At 62.4% G+C, this 24551-nt stretch overlaps 1 protein-coding gene across 1 annotated transcript in view; it reads left to right on the top strand.

Annotated features, from left to right (window-relative positions):
- The window catches only part of EFCAB6 (EF-hand calcium binding domain 6), a 248212-nt gene that overhangs the window by 155858 nt on the left and 67803 nt on the right, over positions 1–24551 (top strand). Inside the window, exons 19-22 of the mRNA XM_062201869.1 lie at positions 10430–10547; positions 12157–12278; positions 15962–16194; positions 22975–23071. Coding sequence (XP_062057853.1) covers positions 10430–10547; positions 12157–12278; positions 15962–16194; positions 22975–23071 — 570 coding nt within the window. The remainder of the gene's footprint in view (positions 1–10429; positions 10548–12156; positions 12279–15961; positions 16195–22974; positions 23072–24551) is intronic.

Here is a 24551-nt window from a genome sequence, read left to right on the forward strand (position 1 = left end):
GAAGACCCTTCTCTCTGTCTCTCTCTACTGTCCACTCTGCCTGTCAAAAAAAAAATAAAATAAAATAAAGCAGACTGACAAATGTCACCATCATCATCATCACCATCACTATCACAACCACCACCACCATCACCATCACCACCATCACCATCATCATCACCACCACCACCACCATCACCATCATCATCACCACCATCATCATCACCACCACCATCACCATCATCATCATCACCACCATCACCATCATCACCATCACCATCACCACCATCACCACCACCACCATCACCATCATCACCATCACCATCAGCACCATCAGCACCACCATCACCATCAGCACCACCATCACCACATCACCACCACCATCACCATCATCATCATCACCACCACCACCATCACCATCATCACCATCACCATCATCATCATCATCACCACCATCACCATCACCACCATCACCATCACCATCAGCACCACCATCACCATCATCACCATCATCACCACCATCACCATCATCATCATCACCACCACCACCATCACCACCACCACCACCACCATCACCATCACCACCATCACCATCAGCACCACCATCACCATCACCATCACCATCACCACCATCACCATCATCATCACCACCACCACCATCACCATCACCACCATCACCACCACCACCATCACCACCACCACCATCATCATCATCATCACCACCATCACCACCACCACCACCACCACCACCATCACCATCACCACCACCACCACCACCATCACCATCATCACCATCATCACCACCATCACCATCACCATCATCATCATCACCATCACCATCATCACCACCACCATCACCATCATCATCACCACCACCACCATCATCTCTGTTGCCATTGTGCCTGTGGCAAAAAATGCCAGGAGCTGCCTTTCTGCTGTGTGATTGCTGCTAGCCAACTCACAGCCCGTCTTGAAGGTCCGGAGTCAGGCATGAAGCTTTGGGGAGGATTGGATTTGGAAGTGGGATGCAGTCCTGTGGCCGTGGGTGAGGCAGAATGAGGCCAGGACCACATTCTGGATTTGGGCAGTCTTCAGTGTGGTGTGTATGTCCCTGGTGTTGCTGCCAATGCACAGTCCCGCAGGGTTGGAGCTGGGAAGGGCCACAGAGCCGATGCCCCGCCCCTGCCGTCTCCAGCTGGTGAGCAGAGTGCACCTCCCTGGCTGCCGTGGGGGGCTTTCCTCAACAGGGTGTATGTGGGGCTTAGCCTGAGCGGGGCCTCCAGAGCTGTACGTATCCCAGTCCTGTCTGTGTCCTGAGCAGGGGCCACCAGGGCTGTATGTGTCCAGGCCATGTCTGTGTCCCGAGCCAGGGGCCACCAGGGCTGTATGTGTCCAGGCCATGTCTGTGTCCCGAGCCAGGGGCCACCAGGGCTGTATGTGTCCCAGCCGTGTCTGTGTCCCGAGCCAGGGGCCACCGGGGCTGTATGTGTCCCAGCCGTGTCTGTGTCCTGAGCCAGGGGCCACCGGGGCTGTATGTGTCCAGGCCATGACTGTGTCCTGAGCAGGGGCCACCGGGGCTGTATGTGTCCCAGCCATGACTGTGTCCTGAGCAGGGGCCACCAGGGCTGTATGTGTCCCAGCCGTGTCTGTGTCCTGAGCCAGGGGCCACCGGGGCTGTATGTGTCCCAGCCGTGTCTGTGTCCCGAGCCAGGGGCCACCGGGGCTGTATGTGTCCCAGCCGTGTCTGTGTCCTGAGCAGGGGCCACCGGGGCTGTATGTGTCCCAGCTGTGTCTGTGTCCTGAGCAGGGGCCACCAGGGCTGTATGTGTCCCAGCCATGACTGTGTCCTGAGGAGGGGCCACCAGGGCTGTATGTGTCCCAGCTGTGTCTGTGTCCTGAGGAGGGGCCACCGGGGCTGTATGTGTCCAGGCCATGACTGTGTCCTGAGCAGGGGCCACCAGGGCTGTATGTGTCCAGGCCATGACTGTGTCCTGAGCAGGGGCCACCGGGGCTGTATGTGTCCCAGCCATGACTGTGTCCTGAGCAGGGGCCACCAGGGCTGTATGTGTCCCAGCCGTGTCTGTGTCCTGAGCAGGGGCCACCGGGGCTGTATGTGTCCCAGCCGTGTCTGTGTCCCGAGCCAGGGGCCACCGGGGCTGTATGTGTCCCAGCCGTGTCTGTGTCCCGAGCCAGGGGCCACCGGGGCTGTATGTGTCCCAGCCGTGTCTGTGTCCCGAGAGGTCCCTTCACTTTGGTCTCCAGAGTGAACCCATGTGGGACAGGTCTAAATTTCACCTGCAGCCTAGGCCAAGCCCAGTCTACCTGTGGTCTGAATCAAATACCCAGCGAAGCCCGTGTGATGTCAGCCACCCCACACTCAGACCCACGCATGCTTGTTTTGTCTTAGGCCACCGTGGTTTGGTGGTCTGTCATGCAGCAGCTGCCGTGGCCCTAACCAAGCAGCACACGATGGTCTCCAGTGTGTCCTCTGCAGAGAGTGCCGGGGCTGGGCCACTGGCATGGGAGCCACATATCGTCCAGGCTGGACCCTGTGTACCAGGAGCTCCGCTGCCCGCTCACTGTTTCTACGGCCAGGCTCATGGGGCTGCTGGGTGCTGGCCGTGGCTCCTGTGCCGGGGGTTGGAGCAGCTGCACACCCTGGCAGGTGGCTTTGAGGTGGGCGCTCGTGTGTCTGGGCCTTGTGTTCCTTGTCTGTAGGCGATGAGGTTGAAGCCGAGGCTCTGTTCTCTCCTGGTCCTGTGTCTACCAAACAGTGTCATCTCTGGATGTCCAAGCAATGTGTGCCGAACCTTTGCTCGTTCCCCGCCAGCTCTGTCTTCCTGGTCACGCCTTTGTGGAGGTGCTGGTGCAAGGTTTAGGTAAGGTGATGTGTAGAAGTAGCCCGTGCGGCTCCTAGTGAGACAGGATAGGTGCAGGACTTGCCAAACCACACCCCTTCCCACCTGGACATGCACCCATCCCCGACCCAGGTCACCAGCCAATCAGGAGCCAGGGACAGTCACGCTGGGACCCCAGAAGGTCCCCTGCTGCCCCTTCAGGCAGTGCCCAGCCCAAGCACACGTGCAGAACAGCTCAACACAGCAGGTTCACGACCTTCCTGGGTGACAACACTGCCGTTTCCACCTCGTGTGCCGAAGGAGCTGCACCCCAGCAGAACCCCCAGCTGGGTGTGAATGAAGTGCTGCATGCTGAGGGGGCACCATCACACCCACCACGACCCCATAAAACCCCTGCCGACCCCTCGGTGGGCCGCTGGAAGCAACCTCTTCTGCCGTGCTGCCCGCCTCATGCGTGGGCATAAGCCGCCATAAACCTGGCCTGGGCTGCAGGTCGGCCTCCTGTGGGTTCTTACTGCCGGAGTTGGAGAGCCTCGAGTCGCTGTCACCGTGGATCCTTCCTCTTCCTCGGTGACCCCGTGACGCTGCCACTCGCATCCTTGGCCTGTGCTCTTTGACTAATGGTGGGGTCTGCACTTGGGCTGCTCCCCATAACTGAGCGCCCCAAGGCCCCCAGCGTCTTCCTCCTGGGGGTGCTTGGAGATGCCCATTTCATCTTCCTGGCAAAGGGAACCCACTTCTTTATCTGTACCGACAGTGTGCAGTGGGCCGGGGAAGGTGACCACGTCGTGGCCGCCTCTCTCCTCTGCGTGGACTGGGCGGGCTCCGGCTGGCTAGGACCACGGGGACAGCCATGTGCGTCTGAGCATCCTGGGAGGCGTTTGCCAGCAGATCTTGTGTTTGGGGAGCTCCCTGGGCTTCCTCAGCAGTGCCTTGTCGTCCCTGTGTGGTCAGGTGACCCGGTGCCTGGGCTTTGCAGCTCTGGGGCCGGCATGGATGGGAGAGGAGCTGGGAGGTCGGGGGTCAGAGAGCGGAATTGTCGAGAAGGCACAGTGTCCTGTGTGCTGCTTCCTTGTGCCCGGACGAGTGTGTGAAGACATAGCGATGGAGTCACGCGTGAAAGCCGCAGCCCGGTCCGTTCTCGAGTTTCATCACCGAAGACATTCCAGGCGAGAGCGACAGCGAGTCCCCGAGTGGGAGGGGCCCTCAGACCCCTAGGCCTGAGCCTCCCTGGGCTCCCCCGACCGACGTGGTCACTGCGTGCGGTGTCGAGGGGGAGCCATAAAGATTCTGTGAGTGAAACCGCGCGAGGAGCCCGCCCCTCCCCGCCAGTCCCTCTGCGGCCTCTCAGGATTCCTGGTGCCCGGGCCCCTTCCTAGCCAGGGCCAGCAGAGCCCCCTGCGGTCTTGTCTGCCAGGCGTGGACGTTCTGTCGGCATCGAGACGATCCAGACGCAACAGCAGGCGCCTGTCTGCCGGCCCCTCCGTGGACAGCCCGTGCTGCCTCTCGTGAGCCCCTCCCGTGCGCCTGGAGGTCCGGAGGTGACAGCGGTGCAGCAGTCATGGGTGCGGGACCGCAGTGACCAGAGCAAACAGCAGGAGCAGGGACGCTCTGCAGGGCGGGGAGGCACTCCCCAGGCTGGTAGCCCCCGTAGGCGTGTGACAGAGACGTTTGCTTCCAGCATGGCCGAGCAAACTTCTGCAGCCCTGTCCTCCACGCGACGTCGGATACGTAAACAGTGGACGGGGTTGAGCAAGTCAGACTGAAGCAAACACCCGGAGACACTTGGTGGACGCCCGCGGGGCGGGGTTGGTCAGTGCTTGCGATGAGGAGAGCTTCCTCCGGTTACGGCTTTGCACCTGCGTGAGGTGGCGTTGGCAGCACTCGGGGCTAAAACACGGGCGGCAGTGCCCTGGTCCTTCCGGCCTGAGGGACCAGAAGGAAGAGGCCTGGGCAGTGAGGCCGCACGCTCTGCGGGACTCTGCGTCACCCGCAGGCAGGGAAGACTGCGAGGGGCCCAGCCGAGGACCAGAGAGCTGCGCTGACGTTGACCCCGGCAGCCTGGACGTCAGAGGAGGCCAATGTCTTCGGTCTGAGTCCAGCCAGGTCCACTGCCGGCCACACGGACAGCAGCACGTTCTCCCGGGGGAACAGTCACGGCTTTCTGGGGAAGGAGAACACGGGGCAAAGCCCTCACAGCACAGCAGTGGCCATGTCCAAGATACGGCAGAGAATTCCCCGACCCGTGGGAGACAGGCACCGAGGCCTTCCTGGAAAGGAGGGGCTCTCGAGACAACGCGGTGTCCAAGGTGTGAGGAGGTGGGCACTGGGCGCTGTCCTAGGAAGTGGCCCGTGCAGTTCTAACTTCCCTCTGGCGTGGGTCGCCGCCACGGCCACGGCCACGGCCACTGGCACTCACTAGGCTGTGATGCAGCCCAGCGGGGTGGGGGCACTCGGCAGACACCGCGCCGGTGGGAGCGCTTGATCCAGTTTTTGGCCTCCAAAACATGAGCTAAATAAGCTGCTTTTTTTTTTTTTTAAAGACATTTTGCTATAGCAGTGAAAACAGACTCAGACCGGCCCCCCACGGAGATCCAGGGCTGACACGTGGGCGTGTGGAGTGGAGACTTCACCAGGTGCCTGGACCGAGAGTGAAAACGGCAGGAAGGAGCCAGTGAGCGCAGAGAGACCACAGAAGGTGTACGAAAGAAGGCTCAAACAGTAACACGTGTGCCTCAGGTTGTGCGGCGCAGCCCCCAAAGGCCCGCGTGGTGTGACTGAAATCACGGAAGGAAGGCAGACAGGCCCGGGAAGACGGAACGTGACGCTCCCGTGGCTGGAACTTCCGAATACGCGGACCTGGAATGCGGACTGAGGGTGGCAGGAAGTCCGAGTAGGACGCACACAGGAGACGTCGCACGCAAAGCTCCGCAGGGCTGAGCGCCGGGCTGGGCGCGGGGGGAGGTCTCGAACACAGTGTGCAGAGAGTGGCAGGTCGCCACGGGGAGCCGCGAGGGAGTCCCGCTGAGCGCGCACCGAGGTGGGTGCCAGGAGCAGAGCCCTCCCGCCTGGAACCGCGTGTGCAGCCAAAGCTGGAGATGGCGGATGAAACAGAACTTGGTGTCGCCATTGCAGGCAGGGCTGAAGGAGGGGCTCAGGTGAATGGGCTAGACACCAGGAGAAGAAGTTAGAAACTGTGGAGGTCTGGCTACACGAGGCACGGCTGGGCCCGGTCGGCAAGTGGGGTAAGCGGCTGCTTGGGATGCCTGCAACGCACCTGAGTCCAGGCTGTTCCACTTCCGGTCCAGCTCCCTTTCCAGCGTGCCTGGAAGGCGGCAGATGACGGCCTAAACGCCTGGGTCCCTGCCACCCGTGTCGGAGACCCCGGTGGAGCTCCTGGCTCCTGGGTTGGCCTGGCCCAGCCCCAGCTGTTATGGGCATTTGGGGAGTGAACCAGCAGATGGAAGGTCTCCCTCTCCATCTCTGTTTGTTACTCTTCCTTTCAAATAAATGTATGTTTCAGAAGCATTTATTTATTTATTTGGAAGCCAGGTCACAGAGACAGACAGAGAGAGAGGGGTCATCCATCTGCTGGTTCACTCCCCAGATGGCCATGACTGAAGCTGGGCCAGGCTGAGGCCAGGAGCCAGGAGCTTCTTCTGGGTCTCCCACGTGGGTGCAGGGGCCCGAGGACTTGAGCCATCTCCTACTGCTTTCCCAGGTACATTAGCAGGTAGCTGGATTGGAAATGGAGCAGCCAGGACTCAAATTGGTACCCAAATGGGATGCCAGTGTTTTACCCACTACTCCACGGCGCTGGCCTCTAAGAAAATTTTTAAATGTAAATACAAAAGGCTGCTTTTTTCTTAGTTTGAAAATGCATGGGAATATTCGAAGCAAAAGTAACAGCATCGCCTTGTGGGGTTATACTCCGTGGAGATGTAATACGACGTGTGACATGGGGGTAAGGGCCAGGCCCCGTGTGGCTGCAGGGCTCACACGTTTCAGGTGACATGGCTGAGTGCCAGCTCCGAGGGAGCTGTGACAGGGTGGGTACTTGACATGGGGGTGAGGGCCGGGCCCCGTGTGGCTGCAGGGCTCACGCGTGCTGTGGGATGTGGCTCGGTGCCGGCTCTGAGTGAGCTGTGACAAGGTAGGTACTTGACATGGGGGTGAGGGCCGGGCCCCATGTGGCTGCAGGGCTCACGCGTGCTGTGGGATGTGGCTCGGTGCCGGCTCTGAGTGCTCTGTGACAGGGTGGGTACTTGATGTGGGGGTGAGGGCTGGGCCCCGTGTGGCTGCAGGGCTCACGCGTGCTGTGGGATGTGGCTCGGTGCCGGTTCTGAGTGCTCTGTGACAGGGTGGGTACTTGACGTGGGGGTGAGAGCCGGGCCCCGTGTGGCTGCAGGGCTCACGCGTGCTGTGGGATGTGGCTCAGTGCCAGCTCCGAGCGAGCTGTGACAAGGTGGGTACTTGACGTGGGGTTGAGAGCCGGGCCCCATGTGGCTGCAGGGCTCACGTGTGCTGTGGGATGTGGCTCGGTGCCGGCTCTGAGTGCTCTGTGACAGGGTGGGTACTTGACGTGGGGGTGAGGGCCGGGCCCCGTGTGGCTGCAGGGCTCACGCGTGCTGTGGGATGTGGCTCGGTGCCGGCTCTGAGTGAGCTGTGACAGGGTGGGTACTTGACGTGTGGGTGCAGGGCTCACGCGTGCTGTGGGATGTGGCTCGGTGCCGGCTCTGAGTGCTCTGTGACAGGGTGGGTACTTGACGTGTGGGTGCAGGGCTCACGCGTGCTGTGGGATGTGGCTCAGTGCCGGCTCTGAGTGCTCTGTGACAGGGTGGGTACTTGACATGTGGGTGCAGGGCTCATGCGTGCTGTGGGACGCAGCTCGGTGCCAGCTCTGAGTGTTCTGTGACAGGGTGGGTACTGTCCTTAGAGGACCCACCCGCCAGCGCTGCCAGTTGGCCGGGTTACAAGCACGACTCGGGCTTAGGAGGCGGAGGACTGGGCTCTCCCAGGATGCTTTGCGGCAGCCGGACTTAGAGCAGAATGAGTCCTCGCACGACTCCGGTTGCCGGGCAGCCGCTCGGGGCACAGTTCCTCCCTGGGCCAGGCCAGCAGTGACGCTGCAAGGCTTCACTTTCTGAGGGAGACGGCTCCTGGGAGGCACCGAGGGCAGCGGCTCCGACGGTGACGCCTGCCGAGATCTGTTTGGTAAATGCCGCGGTTCAGCCCGGCGGCGTCCTGTGAATTGGCTGCAAGGGCTGTGATAAATCGAGTTGATTTCCTGCCGTGTTCAGCTCAGAGATGGGAAGGCGCGTCGGAGGCGGGGGTGTGCACGGAGTGCGGCGCGCCTCTCCCGGCACGGCACCGGCTGCGTTCCGGGGCCTCCGCGGTGCTCCGGGCCCGCTGGGCATTGCACACATACAGCCGCGGGACGGGCTGCTAACAGCTCAGCCTCCCCAGGGTGCTTCTCAAACCCCCGGGCTGGCAAACATGCGCCTACAGACATTTCCTTACCACCCATTACATATGTTTTTGTGAAAGGACTGAGCAGGAGGATTTGCAATGAATAATTCATGTGTAATTGTTTTCAAAACACAAAGTTATTTTTCAAAGCAAGCAACCCGTCTCTCCGTTTCCGAGGTGCACGGCTGCCCCGGCTGCTTCCACGTGGGCCACGGCGCATGCTCTGAGCACTGGGGCTGGGACGGGCTCCTCTACAGAGCTGGGCAGGGGTGTGTGTGCCGACGGCTTAGGAGGCTCGGCGGCTCACTGCTTGCCAAGTCTGTAGGCAGGCCTCGGAGTCCAGGGCCGCTTCCCCCAGGCCCCGTGCAAGACCCCGGCGCCTGCACCCCTTCCCTGTCCGCTCAGCTTCCAGTCCCACACCAAGCACAGGGCGGCCCCTTTTCTGGCTGGGTGAGGCCAGGCCCGGCCGGACACAGCCAGGCGGAGCCGTGCTACGTTCACATGGTTTACCCCGTACATCGACAGGGAGGATCAGAACCAGCCACACACCAAGAGGAATGGCCCGAAACCAGAGGGCTGGCGGCTGCGCTGCCGTCCCAGGCCACCCTGTTGCCGCGAGCCAGGTGTGGCCTGCAGCCGGGAGGGGTCGTGCTCTGCAGCTCCCACCTCAGCAGAACCCTGGCGGCGGGAAGCCGCTGTCCCGACAGCCTCCTGGCGGTGGGGAAAGGCCCCAGGGCAGCCCCTAGGGGCCCCTCTGCCTCTGCTGCTCGGGGGTCACCAGCCGTGCATTGGCCTTTGCCTGTGCGGGTCTGTGCGGCTGTGTGGGAGCGCCAGGGCTGGGTGGCAGAGCCATCGCCCGCTTCCTGCTCTGCCGTTCCCCGTGCGTTTTCTGCCTCCCGCATCTCTGCCACCACTGGGTGAATGCCGAGAACTGGTTCTGAACTGGGCCTGCCGCTTCCCACGCGGGCGGGGCGAGTCCCAGGCTCCCTGTGCTCCCGGCTTCTAGCTGGGCTTGGCAGGGGCGCACTCCTCAGGGCTGACGCTGAGGACTGAGCGTCACTTACGCGGTGCCTGGCCCCCTGTGCGTCGGGGATGGCTGTGACGATGACGGCGTTGGGCTCTGGCAGGGTCCTCGCCTCCCACCGCCTGCAGCAGGCGCAGCTGGGCACCGCTGTCCCTGGGCTCTGTCGCATCTGGCTCCCCGTGACTTCGTCTGTGGGCCCCGAGGCCTCTGTCACGGCTGGCATGTGGGATGAGCTCGTCCACCGAGGGTCCATGTGCTGGGGGCTGGGCGCTCAGTGTGGTGACATGGGGAGGGGGTGGCGCCGGGGCAGGTCGTCGCCCCAGTCCTGCTCCCGCTGCCTCCCTGGCGGTGGTATCTCTCCCTCTCTCATACACTCCGGTACCGCGGAACTGTCCACCGTGACAGCTCCGGAACCGTGAGCCGAGCCATTCTTCCCCACAGTCACCCAGCCCCAGGCGTTTGCTCCTGGTAGCAGGGAGCAGACTCGTGTACCTGGGCCTCTGTCCCGGGGGCGGGGCCCGTCAGACAGACACACCTTCAGCTGGGGTCCCACACCCTCTCCTGGAGGAGCCGTGCCCTCCCTGGTTCAGTGGGGAGCAACAGGGACGGGGTCTCCCGTCTGCCTGTGACCTCCCTGGAGCCCCTTCTGGGAGCGGCTCCCCTCCGTCACGGACGGTCCAGCCCATCGTGTGCCAGCACGGCGCCGGCAGCAATCACGACACAGGGAACCTGGGTTTCTCGACAGCGCGCTAAAATGGAGCGGGAGTCACTTCCCCACCCGAAACACGCAGCAGCTTCCGCTCCTGGCTCCTGACGGGGGCTCCGTGACTGCCGCAGGCAGCCCCCTCCCCAGTGCCTTGCCTTGTTTTGTTTGTGTCTCCTTGGAGACTCCCAAATGTAAATCTAACTGACAGCCGAGAAAGCCATCGCGGGGGCGACAAACTGTGTCTCAGGCTCGGCGGCCTCTGGAGAGTGCCACGCAGACGCAAGCCTCGCGCCAGGGCCCGGGGACACAGGAAACCCTGCCACACCCACAGCAGCCGTCCCGGGCCACGGCGGAGAGCAGGCCGACCTCACTCCAGGCCCTCTGTCTCGCCAGGTCCTGGAAGACAGTGGGATGCCCATGACCGACAGCCAGTACGCTCTGCTGGCCGCAAAGATAGGCTACAGGGACGACGGGATGAGTTACCTGGACTTCACCACAGGATTCGAAGGTAGTGTGGGCCAAGCGTGTGCCTGGGGGACTGCCAGCCTGGCAGTGGCTGAAGCAGCCTGGATTCCAAGACTGCAAGCAAATTTAATTTTTATTTAATTTTAAATGATTTTATCTGTTTAATTTCATCTTCTGTGTTTCTGTGCCTTCTTGTCCCTAAGTTAAATAGCGCAGGGAGTGGGCAACTTTGCCGGCAGTCAGCTCAGGCTCAGGACACGAGCGGTTCGGAAACCAGCCTGGTTCTCGCCTCACACTCGTGCGCACTCAGAGTTCCTCCCAGAGAGGAGACGCCACGTCTCTGTGATTAGACCGTGCACGGGCAAGGTGCTGGCGCCCCTGCTCGGACGGTTCTCCAAGATTCAGGAAACACGTCCTGTTCCCTGCGTCCCGGACTGGAGCTGGCCGCTCCTGACGGCCACGTGCGCCTCCCCTGCTGTCTGTGTAGTCGGAAGCCGCCCGGTCCCCCCAGCCAACAGCACCCCCACCTTGTCTGCCTTCACTGATGTTGCTCAGGTGGACAAACAGGCCGTCTAAGAGCCACAGGATGCACATGGGTACCCCATGGGGCCCGCCCCGTGGCCTGCAGGCCCCTGGGGTCACTGAGCCAGGGTCCCTCCCACCCTGCCAGGCCCTACGCTGTCAGCTGTAAAGACAGGCCCCTCGCCCGTGGCACAGGCGGCACAGAGCCGCGGCGTGTTAGAATCCTCAAGCTTTTCTCTGGGACGTGTGGTGACGCTTTCGATGGAAAACGGAAAGAAGGCAAAGGGGCGTAGGTGTTGTCTCGGCAGCACCGTCGCTGTGCCCAGTGTGTCCCTTTGTCTGGGGAGGCAGGGGCCCAGGAGCTGGCGAGTCAGGTACCGCCCAGTGCCCACCCGGCCCCTTGGCCGCCCTGCTGCCTCTGCCCTGTCTCTCCTGACCCTCTGAGCAGCCTGGCCCTCCTCTGGCAGCCCCCAAGCAAGGGGAGGGGGAGTGGGGCTCCAGGGGTCCCCTGCCAGGTGTGACCAGCCCCCCATGGGGCTGGTCGGAGGATGCACCTGTGTCGTGACACCCTACAGGGAGGGCACAGCCAGGTCGTGGGGGCGGGTGGCCTGGTCTGTGGCAAGGCCCAGCCGGGCAGGAGGGGGTGGGTTTGGAGTGGGGGCTCCAGGTCCTTGGCTGGAGGGGAGGGGGCTGCAGGCAGCCGTGTGTTAGCTGGGGAGTCTGCGGGGGGGGGGGGGCAGGGTAGGCTGTGCTGTCCTGAGCCTCACCTCCCAGGGAGGCTGGGGGCCTGGGACCCCCTGTGTCCTCTGTGGACAGAGCACGGTGATTGCCTTGTGGACAAGGTGTGAGAACCTGCGTGTGTGTGTTGGGAGGTTGGAGACCTCTGTGAAGGCGGCAGTGGGGTCTCAGGGAGTGGCCCCTTCCGTCTGGGGAAGCAGAGAGGGGGACAGGGGCAGGAGGTGAGAAAACAGAGCCCCCTAGGGGCAGCAAGGGCCCACCCCACCCCCCGGGCTGGAGAACAGGGGCTGTGCCCGCTGCTGGGCTCAGCAGGTCTGGGGAGGGAAGCGAGGTGCTGTGGTGCTGACGGCCGGCGTCTGGGACCCTTTCAGGTGCTGCCGTGAGCGGGCAGGAAGCGCCTCTTCCTCAGACTGCTGCCCCTGCCCCTGCCCCTGCCCCGAGTCACCCCAGCAGCCACTTCGTCACCGCCGAGGAGTGCCTGCAGCTGCTGCCCAGGAGGCTGGCCGAGTCCTTCCGGGTAAGCTGTGGCCGTCGGGGCGGCCCGCCGTGGCCCTGGGTCCTGCTACACAGGGGACGGGTAAAGACCCAGCGCGGGCCAGAGCCGGGCGCTTGCTGGGCGGCCCCTCTGCCCTCCCTGAGGCCCCTGCCCCCCGTGCTGGGAGGGGAGTGAGGGGCGCTCCTCACAGGCGTGGCCAGGCCGTCCCGCTCTCGTTCACTCGGCGTTTGCTGGGCTCCCTCTAAGTGCCGCGTGAGAGGCGTCCCCCGGGAGCCGGCTCTCAGCCGAGGCACAGGTGGCAAACAGCTCGTGCCCTCTGACCAGTGTGCAGGGAGCTGAGGTGGGCCACAGGGACACGGGGACAAGTCTTCATGGAGGACTTCCCGAAGGAGGCGGGCCCCGCACTCAGTGTGTGCAGGCCAGAAAAGGAGGGAGCGAGCCAGGGACGAGGCAGCCTGAGCCAGGCGGGTGGCAGACAGCTCAGGCTCCTGGCACACCCAGGCCCACTGTGGTGGCATGGCCTGCGCAGGCCGTGATGGGTGAAGAGGAGGAAGGAGGCCTCTCAGGTGTGGACCGAGGTCAGAACCTCAGCTGTCTGTGCTGGGAAGTGAGAGCGAGATTCAGTGTAGCAGGCCAGGAGGCTGAGCCCCGTGGTGGCAGAAGAGGGAGGGGCATCCTGTCCCAGCCCGGGGCGTGGGGGGAGCGCACGCCAGAGGGCAGGAGGCCTGGTCAGAGCCAGACCCCACTGAGGGTCTCCCCGTGCCATCGCCAGGCCGTCATCTTCGTGTTTCTGTGTTCTAAAGATTTATTTCCTCATTCGGAAGAGTTACAGAGGGCGGGGGGAGGGAGGCAGAGAGAGAGACTGATCTTCCATCCACTGGTCCACTCCCCAAGGGGCTACAGTGGCCAGGGCAGAGCCAGGAGCCTGGGACTACGTTCAGGGCTCCACATGGGTGCAGGGCCCAGACGCCTGTCGGTCCTTGGTCAGGCTTGCTGACCGATGCTCAGGGGAGCCCCTTGTCACGCTCTCGCTGCCCAGGTCAGAGACCCTGATGGCTGGGGGGAACTTGAGGGAGGGTCTCTCCCCTGGCCATGGTGGGGAGGTGGGGACGGTCACCCCATGAGCTGGAGACATGACCCGGGATAGAGGCGCCGTCCAGGAGGCTCGGCTGGAAGCCCGGCTGGAACGGCCCCCGTGCACCCTTGCGTCCTGGACAGCGTCTCCACCAGCTCCGAGCCGTGTACATGCATTTGCAGAGCACCCCCAGGCCAGTGCGCACCGATGCCCCACAGCCCCTCCCTGGTACCTGGCCTCACGGGGCGGCCGTGTCAGCCCGTGGCTCTGGTCAGCCACCCCTTTGCTGTTTGGCTCAGCCCTGCCCCTGCCTGCCAGGCCCTGCTGTGGTGTGGGCCGCCCCCTCCACACTGCACGCCACACACCGCTCTGCAGGCCTCTGTGCCTTTGCCTGGGCACCCCTCCCCCTTTGACCAGCTCCTGCCCACCTTCTGGACCCTTCCGGTGCACCTGGGGAGAGCCGCGGCCCCACAGCACCCGGTCTGCTTGCGTTATAATGGACTCAGCGCCTGCAGCACCCACCACAGTGAGCCCAGCGGCTGCCGTGATGCCGGCCCTGTGGGAGGGTCTGGTGCTTGTTTGTGGAGGGGGACCCCTTTGCTACGTGCCAGGCAGTGAACTGTGGAGGCCACGGAGGGGGGCGTTGGCACTCCCATTCTACAGCTGGCAAAGCCGAGGGTCCCCGGTGGGGAGAAACTTCCCCAAAGCCACACGTGCAGACAACGTCCCGTCCCAAATCTAGGAAACGGAGCAGTATCTGTCTGCAAAGCCCTCGGGCTGCCCCCTCAGCAGGTGTCGCCCTCTGGGGAGCCGGGGGCTGGCAGCGAGGGATGCTGAGAGCTCGCACACCTGAACGTGGTGAATCCACGCCGTCGACACGGGCCTGCATGCCCAGGTGGTCCCCGGCCTGGCTGCCTTCCCCGGCAGACCGAGGACCGCGATGCCGGGGCTCCGGGGCCTCGCGGAGCGCCAGGAGGGGTGTCAGGTGCCCTGGAGACGTTGCTGCCCCTCAGTGTCCACATCAGCTTCTGCCACGGAGGCTGCCACGTCATTGAGCACTGTCCCGGGAGTTGGGGCAGTAGTGGGAATGGACGGAGCCCGGCCTCAGGCTTCCGGGCGGGGGCGGGGCCCTGACAGGGAGCACACACCCGCCAGGAAGCACAGCAGAGCGGGTGGAGGCCGGCGGCCGGTCCTGGCTGGTGCCGCTGTCCGGTTGGGTCAGGAGCGGCCTCTCTGCAGAGGGGACGTCCAGGCAGGGAGGCCAGGGAGGAAAGCGAGGAGCCGGGCAGACCCCACGGAATAGAGTGGCTGGGTGCCGGAGATGGTCCATCCTGCCCAGAGAATGGCAAGGAGCTGCGAGCAGGGGAGTGGGGCCCAGAGAGCCGGAAGCCCACGCTGGCACAGGGGAACACGAGAGCTGGGGACACGGCTACGGCTGGGAGGCAGGAGTTCCGGACTTTGGGCCAAGCCGCAGGCGGTGGAGTGGGGAGAAGGGCTCTGATTCCCAGTGCACTCTGCAGGGGGAGCCCGGGGTGAGAGGACAGAGGGGTGAGGTGTGCAGAGGCTGCTGCCAGCAATGGGAAGAGCCGGGAGGGGCAGGGCCCGGAGTCTGGGTCTGCGAGGAAACTGGCCCTCCACCTGTGGAGCTGTGAGGCTGGAGGGAGGAGGGGCCTGGGGCTGGTGATGGAGGGGAGCCCTGGGCACGAGGGAAGCTCCCCCTGGGGTCAGCCCCCAGCCAGGTACCTGCCCCCACTCCTCCACCCCTGCTGGAAAGGGCGACCCTCTCACAGCCCCCCTCCACAGAGCTGGCACGCGTGTCACCTGTGCGATGTTTGCTGAGTGAATGAGTGAGTGACCCCAGACTCCGGAGACATTTGCACTGGGCACGGCAGGCTCTGCCGTGGATCGTAAATAGCTGTTAGAGCGGAACCCCTTGGCGAGGGCTCAAGTAACCAGCTGTACCGGTGAGGGGCCGCCCCGGCGCCCAGGGGAAGGGGATGGAGGGGCTGCGGCCGGGGCAGTAGCTTTTGAGTTTGAGGTCCGGGAGGCACACGCAGGGGACGTGGGCAAGGGGCTGGGCGCAGCCTGGCAGTGGTAGGGACACGCAGCGTGGCCCATGTGAGCATCGCCGCCCCCTGCCGCAGCCCATGGGAGCAGGGCTTCCCAGTTCCCGTTGCACAGATGGGAAGGTGGGCATGGCCAGCTTCGACACCTGGCCCGGGGGCTTTCTGCCTGTAAGTGACGGAGCTGCGGTTCACATCTAAGCAGCCGGGTGCAGCGTCCCCCAGCCGGGCCTCCGTCTCATCTGTAAAATGAGAGCCCTGTGTCCCCCACGCTGCGTGGTGCACAGAGCAGAGGGGCGGGCACCGTCCTGAGAGGCAGCAGGGAGGCGTCAGACCTGGCGGGGGGTCCGGCCAGGGGAGGGGAATGCAGTCTCTCGCAGCCCTTGGCCTGCAGGCCGAGGTGGCCCAACACGAGGACAGCGCAGACGCACGGGACAGTGGGTTCTGTGCACCAGTGAGCGCCGTGCACGGAGAGGTGGTGCTAGCGGAGCAGTGGCGGGCCCCCGCGAGGTGAGGCCGTGGCAGGGGGCCCGGGGCGGCCTTTGACGCGTGTGTTTTGTTGCCAGGACCCCTACTCTGCCTTCTTTAAGATGGACACGGACAGGGACGGCATAGTGAGCACGCGTGATCTGCACGGGCTGCTGCTGCACCTGCTCTTTAGCATCCAGGACGAGGAGTTCGAGCGCCTGCTGGGCCTGCTGGGCCTGAGACTCGGCGTCACCCTGAACTTCCGGGAGTTCCGGAGTCTGTTTGAGAAGAGTCCTCTGGGCACAGACGAGGCGCCCCAGAGGGTGGTCAGGTGAGGGGCGGCCGGAGAGGCGGGCAGCCCCCGGAGGACGGCCGGACCGCGGCCCCGCCTGGGCGCCCGGGGCTCCATCTCCACGCACGCACACGCACATGCACATGCACGCACACGCACACGCAAGCTCTTCGGAGTTCTGGAAATGCACGTCATGACAACAGCACGCGTGGATTTTTAAAAACCGCACTCACACAGCCATCTTTGAATTCCATTTCTCCGTGAACTTCCACACGTGCCCTGGTCTGCTACCCTGGGGTCAAGTGCACCGGCTTTTATCTTAGCCTTTTACAAACAAAGCTTCAGAGGCCTCTGAGCACACTGCCACCGTCCCAGGCTAGCCCCTCATGCACTGTGCACTGTCTCAGGCTAGCCCTTTGTGCACTGTGCGTTGTCTCAGGCTAGCCCCTCCCGTGCTGTGTACTGTCTCAGGCTAGCCCCTCATGTACTGTGCACTGTCTTGGGCTAGCCCCTCCCATGCTGTGCACCATCTCAGGCTGGCCCCTTGTGCACTGTGTACCGTCTCGGACTAGCCCCTTGTGCACTGTCTCGGGCTAGCCCCTCATGTACTGTGCACCATCTCAGGCTAGCCCCTCGTGCACTGTGCACTGTCCCGGGCTAGCCCCTCATGTACTGTGCACCATCTCAGGCTAGCCCCTCGTGCACTGTGCACTGTCTCAGGCTGGCCAGTCAGTGCCCAGGAGACCACTGGACTCCGACACGTGTGAATGACGGAGCCAGTCACTCCCCCTGGCCAGTTGTTAAAATGTGGGTGCATTTGGACAGTTACCTTTCACCAGGGGAACACAACAGTAACCCCCACCCTGCTGTTTTGCCCCAGGGGCTCCAAGCAAGTACCCTCCTCCCGCCCCGTGCTGGGCTAGGACAGCTCCCTGGAGAGAGGGGCCCCAAATGCCTGCACCAGCTGAGCCACGTTGAACCCAGGACCCAGTCATTTCCATCTGGTGTCCCACATGGTGACCAGGGCCCAAATTTACGCTGTATTCCGGGGTGCAGGAGCTCCCAGGCACGTGGGGGACCTGGGGGTGGGATCTCTGACCCTTCCCACTGTCCCCTGACCCCTCCCCTGTCCCCTGATCCCTCCCCTGTCCCTGAGCCTTCCCACTGCCCCCTGACCCTTCCCACTGCCCCCTGACCTCTCCCACTGTCCCCTGACCCCTCCCCTGTCCCCTGATCCCTCCCCTGTCCCTGAGCCTTCCCACTGCCCCCTGACCCTTCCCACTGCCCCCTGACCCTTCCCCCTGTCCCCTGACCCCTCCCCTGTCCCTGAGCCTTCCCACTGCCCCTGAGCCTTCCCACTGTCCCCTGACCCCTCCCCCGTCCCCTGACCCTTCCCACTGCCCCCTGACCTTTCCCACTGTCCCCTGACCCCTCCCCTGTCCCTGAGCCTTCCCACTGCCCCCTGACCCCTCCCCTGTCCCCTGACCCCTCCCCTGTCCCTGAGCCTTCCCACTGTCCCCTGACCCTTCCCACTGCCCCTGACCTCTCCCCCTGTCCCCTGACCTCTCCCACTGTCCCCTGACCCTTCCCACTGCTCCCTGACCCCTCCCACTGTGAAAAACCCCGATGTCTGCAGTCTGGGCATCCAGAAGCTCTCGCGATAGTGGAGCCGGCTGTCGGGACATCCCAACATGCCTCGCGAGCCTGCAGAGTTCCCCACGTGGCTCAGAGCAGTTGCTGCCCCTGGCTCTGCAGACCTGCAGTTTTCTCCCAGAAGTGTCTGATGGAATTCACCCATGAAATCGTCAAGCCCTGGACTGTCCTTGTGGAAGATGTTCAAACCCAGCCGTTCAACTACGTGATCGTATGGGGTTTCCACTTCTCTGTGGCCATGCGTGTCTTTGGAGACATTGGTCCATTTCATCTCCATTGTCAAAGTAATGGGCATACTAGTTCCCTTGCTATTTTTTGAGTATCTGTGGGGTGTTTGGAGGTCTCTTTTCTTCATTTCTGATAGTGGCAACTAGTGTCTTCTCTCCTATTTTTATTGATCAGTTTAAAGTTTATCAATTCTATTGATCTTTTTAACACAACAATTTTTTTGTATGATTTTTCTTTACTTTGATAACTTCAACTTCTGTGGTTTCTAACCTTTGTTACTTTCTTCTTTCAGAATGTTTTGAGTTTAGTTTTCTATTTTCACAGCCGGGAAACTCGGGATTCTTTAGATAATTCTTCTCTCATGTGAACCCTAAGGCTGTGAGCTTCTCTCTAGGTCTGTTTTACCTGCATTCTCTCTTCTATTTCATCCATTCGAAAATACTTCCCAGTGTCCCTGTGACTTCCTCCTGGGTCCACAGATTGTTTAGAAGTATGTTGAGTTTTCAAATATTTGCATAGTTTCCAAATGTCTCTTTGTGACTGATTTCTGTTTTCTTTGTTAAGGGGGAGGGGATATGCTTTGTGTGGCTTTAATTTTGAGTTTGTTAAGGGCTGTTTAATGACCCCTGGTGTTGTCTGTGTAGGTAAACAGCCCATCCATATTGGGGGAGAGCGAGCGTTCTGCAGGTGTGGGCCATGAGTGGCAGGTGGGGAGGGAGCCCTGGGCCCTGCAGGAGGGTCGCGCAGGTGTGGGCCATGAGTGGCAGGTGGGGAGGGAGCCCTGGGCCCTGCAGGAGGGTCACCGCAGGTGTGGGCAGTGAGTGGCAGGTGGGGAGGGAGCCCTGGGGCCCTGCAGGGAGGGTCTCCGCAGGTGTGGGCCGTGAGTGGCAGGTGGGGAGGGAGCCCCTGTGCTCTGCTGACGTCAGTGCTGCGCAGGTCTTCTTGCTTGTTGCTGCTTTTCTGTCTTCTTGTTCCATCCGTGAGCCAGGGAGGGAGCGTTGAAGGCCCCCAGCAATGGTTCCGGGCTGCACACCTCCTCTTCTGTCGATGTTTGCTTCAGGTACCGGAAACTCTGAGAAGGGGTGTGCCATAGCCACGCAGGGGTTCATGGTGTGCCGCTGTCTCAGAAGCTCCGAGTTCCCCGCGGAAGTCCCCCTCCCTGCAGAGCGCCCTCTCGGGCGTCTGGGGGCAGGGCGAAGTCCCCCTCCCTGCAGAGCGCCCTCTCGGGTGTCTGGGGGCAGGGCGAAGTCCCCCTCCCTGCAGAGCGCCCTCTCGGGCGTCTGGGGGCAGGGCGAAGTCCCCCTCCCCTGCAGAGCACCCTCTCGGGCGTCTGGGGGCAGGGGGAAGTCCCCCTCCCTGCAGAGCGCCCTCTCGGGTGTCTGGGGGCAGGGCGAAGTCCCCCTCCCTGCAGAGCGCCCTCTCGGGCGTCTGGGGGCAGGGCGAAGTCCCCCTCCCTGCAGAGCGCCCTCTCGGGTGTCTGGGGGCAGGGCGAAGTCCCCCTCCCCTGCAGAGCGCCCTCTCGGGCGTCTGGGGGCAGGGCGAAGTCCCCCTCCCTGCAGAGCGCCCTCTCGGGCGTCTGGGGGCAGGGCGAAGTCCCCCTCCCTGCAGAGCGCCCTCTCGGGTGTCTGGGGGCAGGGCGAAGTCCCCCTCCCCTGCAGAGCGCCCTCTCGGGCGTCTGGGGGCAGGGCGAAGTCCCCCTCCCTGCAGAGCGCCCTCTCGGGTGCCTGGGGGCAGGGCGAAGTCCCCCTCCCTGCAGAGCGCCCTCTCGGGCGTCTGGGGGCAGGGCTGTCGGCCGATCCTGCTTTCCCCCTCCAGAATCTCCCCCGCCTGCTCCTGCTCGCCGAGGTGAGGGTTCTGTGTCCGCCTGACCAAGGGTGTCGCATCGTCCGGCAGCCTCCATAGTCTGCTGTGAGAAGTCTGCAGTAATCCAGAATTTAAATCCAAAGTGCGTGGGAAGGTAGCCTTTTTCTGTCTTTTCCTCTATCTTTGGTTCTCAGCACTCTGCCTGTGCTGTGCCGAGCACGTTTGGTTGTTACTTTATCTCCTTTGGAGGGTTGCTGAACTAATTGAACCCATACATGAACTGTCTTTCACCAAATTTGAGGCGTTTCCAGCTGTTGTTTCTTAAACGTGTGTTCTGTGGCAATATCGATCTCTCTTCCTGTTGGTGCCTCAAAGACATGAAGCTCAGCTCGGGACTGTGTGGCAGTCTCTGACCCTGGGGTTTCCTGCGCTCTTCCCCGCGCTCAGGTCGGGCGATTCCTGTTCAGTTTGCAGGCTTTCTCCTCTGCCGACTGCTCTGCCAGGAGCCGACGCAGCGGCGTTTTTATTCCAGTTGTTGTTTTCCTTAGTTCTGAAGTTTCTGCTGATTCTTTCCCTCCTTCCTCTCTCTTCTTCCTTTGACTCTTCCATTGTTTTTTCACTTTCTGCTTCTTCGATGCTAATAGAGGCTTTACAATCTGACCGTTTTAACTTCCGGTTCACTCTGGAGTCGCTGTCATTCGCCTTGATAGCTACTGAGCGTTTCCTTTTACTTTGTGGTTCTTTGTAGAATTTGGATCATACCTTGGGCATTTAAAACATCGTGTGAGGACGCACTGGTCCTGGTAAACTTCTGCGGTGGGTTGGTTTTTTGTTTTAGCGGCAGGCAAAGCAGTCCTGTCAATTGCAGACTGCTTCTGTGGGGTCAGTGTTAGCTTCCCCAGACATCGCAACACTGGGGGAGCCCACGTGTGCCCACCACCTGGGGGCCGGTCCCAACTGCACAGTGGTCGTGTCCCCAGAGTCACTACACTGTTCTGGGTTAATTCCACCCAGGAGCTGCCCCGGGGAGGACCTGCAACTTCCGGCACAGATGTGGGAGATCCCTCGGCAGCTGCCGGCTCTCTGCCATTTCCCCCACACTGTCCAGCCCCCAGGTTTCCCGGTGCTCTGGCGAGAAACTCCTAGATCTCAAAACACCTGTTTGCCCTGCTGCGCATTTCTCGTGACTGGGCCTACCCCCAGGAACACAGAATGAGGGAAAAGAGATTGGAAGAATAATGGGAATTTGCCCCACACCCCTTGAGTCCCAGGGGCTCCTTTTCCTGTTTCCTCTAGGCAGACACAGTTGCAAGTCCTAGGTGTCTCCGTGGCACTGCTGTTGCCGGGACCCCTGCAGAAGTGCCGTCTCATGTGGGGGACGCAGAGCAGAAGGAGGCCAAGAAGGGGCTCCCCTGTGGCTAGCGGGTGGTCTGGAGCCTTTCTCTCCGTGTCTGCTGTCCCATCCCGCAGTTAGCGCTGCTCTTACCCAAGCTGGGCGTATAAGAGAAGCCTCCAGGAGTCCCACACCCGGGCCATCGTGGAGTTCTGAGTCCCCTCTCGGCCTCGCGTCACCCTACTTCCTTAGCGTCCTCGGAGCAGCACCTCCGTGTCCTGGGCACGGTTTCAGGTTGGAGTCGGGGGTTCCGTCCTGGCTGGGGCGAGGAGCACAGCTCAGGGGTCTCACGTGGCCTGCAGGGCTCCCCAGGTCTCCGTCCAGCCACCTCCCTCCCTCACCCTCAGAGAGCCGCTTGACCGCAGGCAGGGGCCGCCCTCGGCAGACTCCCTCGTCTTCCGCGTGCTGACCTCAGTCCCGTGGCCGTGACCTCAATGTCGTGGTTGCTGATCCCGCAGGGCCCACAGCAGTGCAGCGCACATTACTGTGTCTCTGGCCGACAGGGAGGCGGGGGTCTTACTGTCAGAGATCAAATGAGGCGGGCGATTCCGTAACAAGAGGGAATGAGTAGCTATCGGAAGAGGCCGTGGAAGAACCTTCCAGACAAGTGCATCGAGCCTCATGGCCTAGAAAGTGGACTGGGTTGCAGGGGCGGGGGCTGGATGAGGAGGCCAGTGGCAGTGCACCGAGGTAGCACCCGCCCCTCGGGGCTCCGTGCAGCACTTTGGGGGGCTCCTTGTGAGTCCCCTGAGTTAGAGGTAGGACTCGGGAGGGTAAAGGTGAGGCCAGGGAAATACACGGCGTGAGGACTAGAAGTCCTTCTAAGAAAACGCTGTGAAAAGGAAGCACAGTCCGTCAGCCGCCCCTCCCTGGTGGCGCAGTGGTGGTGGGGCCGGGCCGGTGCACTGGTCCCTCTCTCTGGGAATTCCATGGTTCTGTGGAGTCCAGTAGGCAGTTGGAGAGGATGGCACAGAAAAGCAGGTGAGGCCAGGGTGCCCGTGGCACAGCAGAGATTGTAGCTGGGGACACGCGGAGGGGTGGCACCCGGGGTGGGGAAGGAGCCGGAGCCGACGGCGCCAAGTCGGGGCGGGCAGCCCAGTGAGTGGAGGCAGGCGCTGCCGGGCCGGGGGTGGGGGGACGTTCGAAGGGGCTTCACGCTGTTCTCACCCCCTGTTTGGTTTTTGGGGAGGAGAAATCTGGGGCACTGCCAGTTCCTTCAGCCACAGGCCTCCTGTGGTCTCCCCGGGGGCTGTGAGCACGCAGCGTCCTGTAAGGTGTCCTTGGTGTCCAGCATCCTGTGAGGAGAGGAAACAAATAGCTGGATCGCACAGCCTCCCCTCGGAGAACGAGCCGAGACCCGCGATGCGCGTGGCCGCCTGCTGTCCGCGGCACCCTCACTCCGGCCCGCACGTTCAGAAATAAAAGTTTTGAGTTGTTTTCGTCCAGAGACGTTTAAGGTTATATCGTGGGTGCACTTTTTTTTTCTTTCCTCCACCAAGAATAATCGAGTTCTGCTTATTTCCTGAGCTGCAGGAAAAACAAATTGGATAGCGTTTATCTGAAAATAACTAAGGGCGCACGGACTTTGCGAGGACTCCCCTAACACAGCTGGGAAGCAAGAATTAAGCTGGGCCAGATGTGGGGGAATGGGCAGGGGGTGCAGGAACCCCCCGGGGAGGTTAATGAGCCGGTCAAATGTAAACTGCGTCATTCGTTTATTTCTCTCTTTATTTTCTTTGAAGACTCAAACAGAGGGTCGCGGACTCAGATCTCGCCTGCGAACAGGCTCATCAGTACCTCGTGACCAAAGCCAAGAACAGATGGGCGGACTTGTCCAAGGTAAGAACACGGCCGCTTCCCTGGAGGGGGGACACTCCGCCTCCAGGGGCGCAGGCCGCAGGATGCGCCGGCTGCTGAGAGCTGTCGAGGCCGGAAGTCGGCGGCCGCCCGTGCCCTTAAAGGCTCTTCCAAACTGAATTCGCACTCACTCTCGCGGTCCACTGGTGTTCAGGGAGGACGTGGCTGTAGGAGGTGCGTGGACAGGGATTCCTGGCGTCACTTCAGGCTTGATCTGAACAGAGAATTCCAGTGAAAACCACGAGACGCCGTGGTGATTGGTTGTACAGGGCTAGGAAGGTGCGCCTGGGAGAGCCAGGCCTTCCTGTCTGGCCGGAGTTGGAGGCCAACGCCCTCCCCACGCAGTGGTGCATCCGTGACTGTAATCCGAGAGCGACGGCGGCCGCTCTGCCTGCTGGGGAGCGGAACTGCGGCCGTCCTGGGGTCTGGGATCTCAGCTCACGTCCTGCGGCACAACAGGACCCCACGCCCTGTCAACAGCGCTTTCCCGCCCGCCTCCCGCGAGCCTTTCCCTCCACCGCTGTGAAGACTACCCAGCTGCCTTTCCTCCCGCCGTCCTCTCTCGCTCTCTGCCTGTTCCGGCCTGTGTGTGTGGTGTGATGCCATCTCTCTCTCTCTCTCTCTCTCTCTCTTCTCCTCTCTTCTCTCTTCTCTCTCTCTCGGTCCTGAGAAGCCCCCGGGGCTGCCTCCCTTCTGGCCGCTGTCCTCCGTGGAGTGACTGTGCTGGCCCAGGCTGGCCGATCCCACAGGCCGGAGCCCGCCTGCCCTGCGGGTGGAGGAGTTGGGGACGGGAGGGCACCCCATGTGCCCGAGCCGGGGGAGAGAGCAGGACGCAGTGTGGGCGCCACCTCCCTGCCCTCACTGGCTGCTCTTGGAAAGAGCCCCCTGCTCGCAGGCAGCCCCTCCTCTCACCTGTGCCCTCCCGGGGGACCGCACCCCCTCTGCCCGCTGCACTGCTCCTGGCCGCCTGCCCTTGGTCCTCCATGGAACCAGAGAGAGTTCCTGTGGCTCCACATGCCAGCCAGCATCCAGTGCCTTCGGTGCTTGGAGTTTTGGCCCTACTAATAGAAGTGTGGTGAGAGGGCCGGTGCCGCGGCTCACTAGGCTAATCCTCCGCCTGCAGCGCCGGCACACCAGGTTCTAGTCCCGGTCGGGGCGCCGGATTCTGTCCCGGTTGCCCCTCTTCCAGTCCAGCTCTCTGCTGTGGCCTGGGAGTGCAGTGGAGGATGGGCCAAGTCCTTGGGCCCTGCACCCGCATGGGAGACCAGGAGAAGCACCTGACTCCTGGCTTCGGATCAGCGCGGTGCGCCAGCCGCGGCGGCCATTGGAGGGTGAACCAATGGCAAAAGGAAGACCTTTCTCTCTGTCTCTCTCACTGTCCACTCTGCCTGTCCGAAAAAAAAAAAGTGTGGTGAGAGCTCACTGTTGGATGAATCTGCATTTCCTGGTGACGTGATCTGCC

Source organism: Lepus europaeus, chromosome 10 (genome assembly GCF_033115175.1).
Source record: "Lepus europaeus isolate LE1 chromosome 10, mLepTim1.pri, whole genome shotgun sequence".
Classification (NCBI taxonomy): Eukaryota; Metazoa; Chordata; class Mammalia; order Lagomorpha; family Leporidae; genus Lepus; species Lepus europaeus.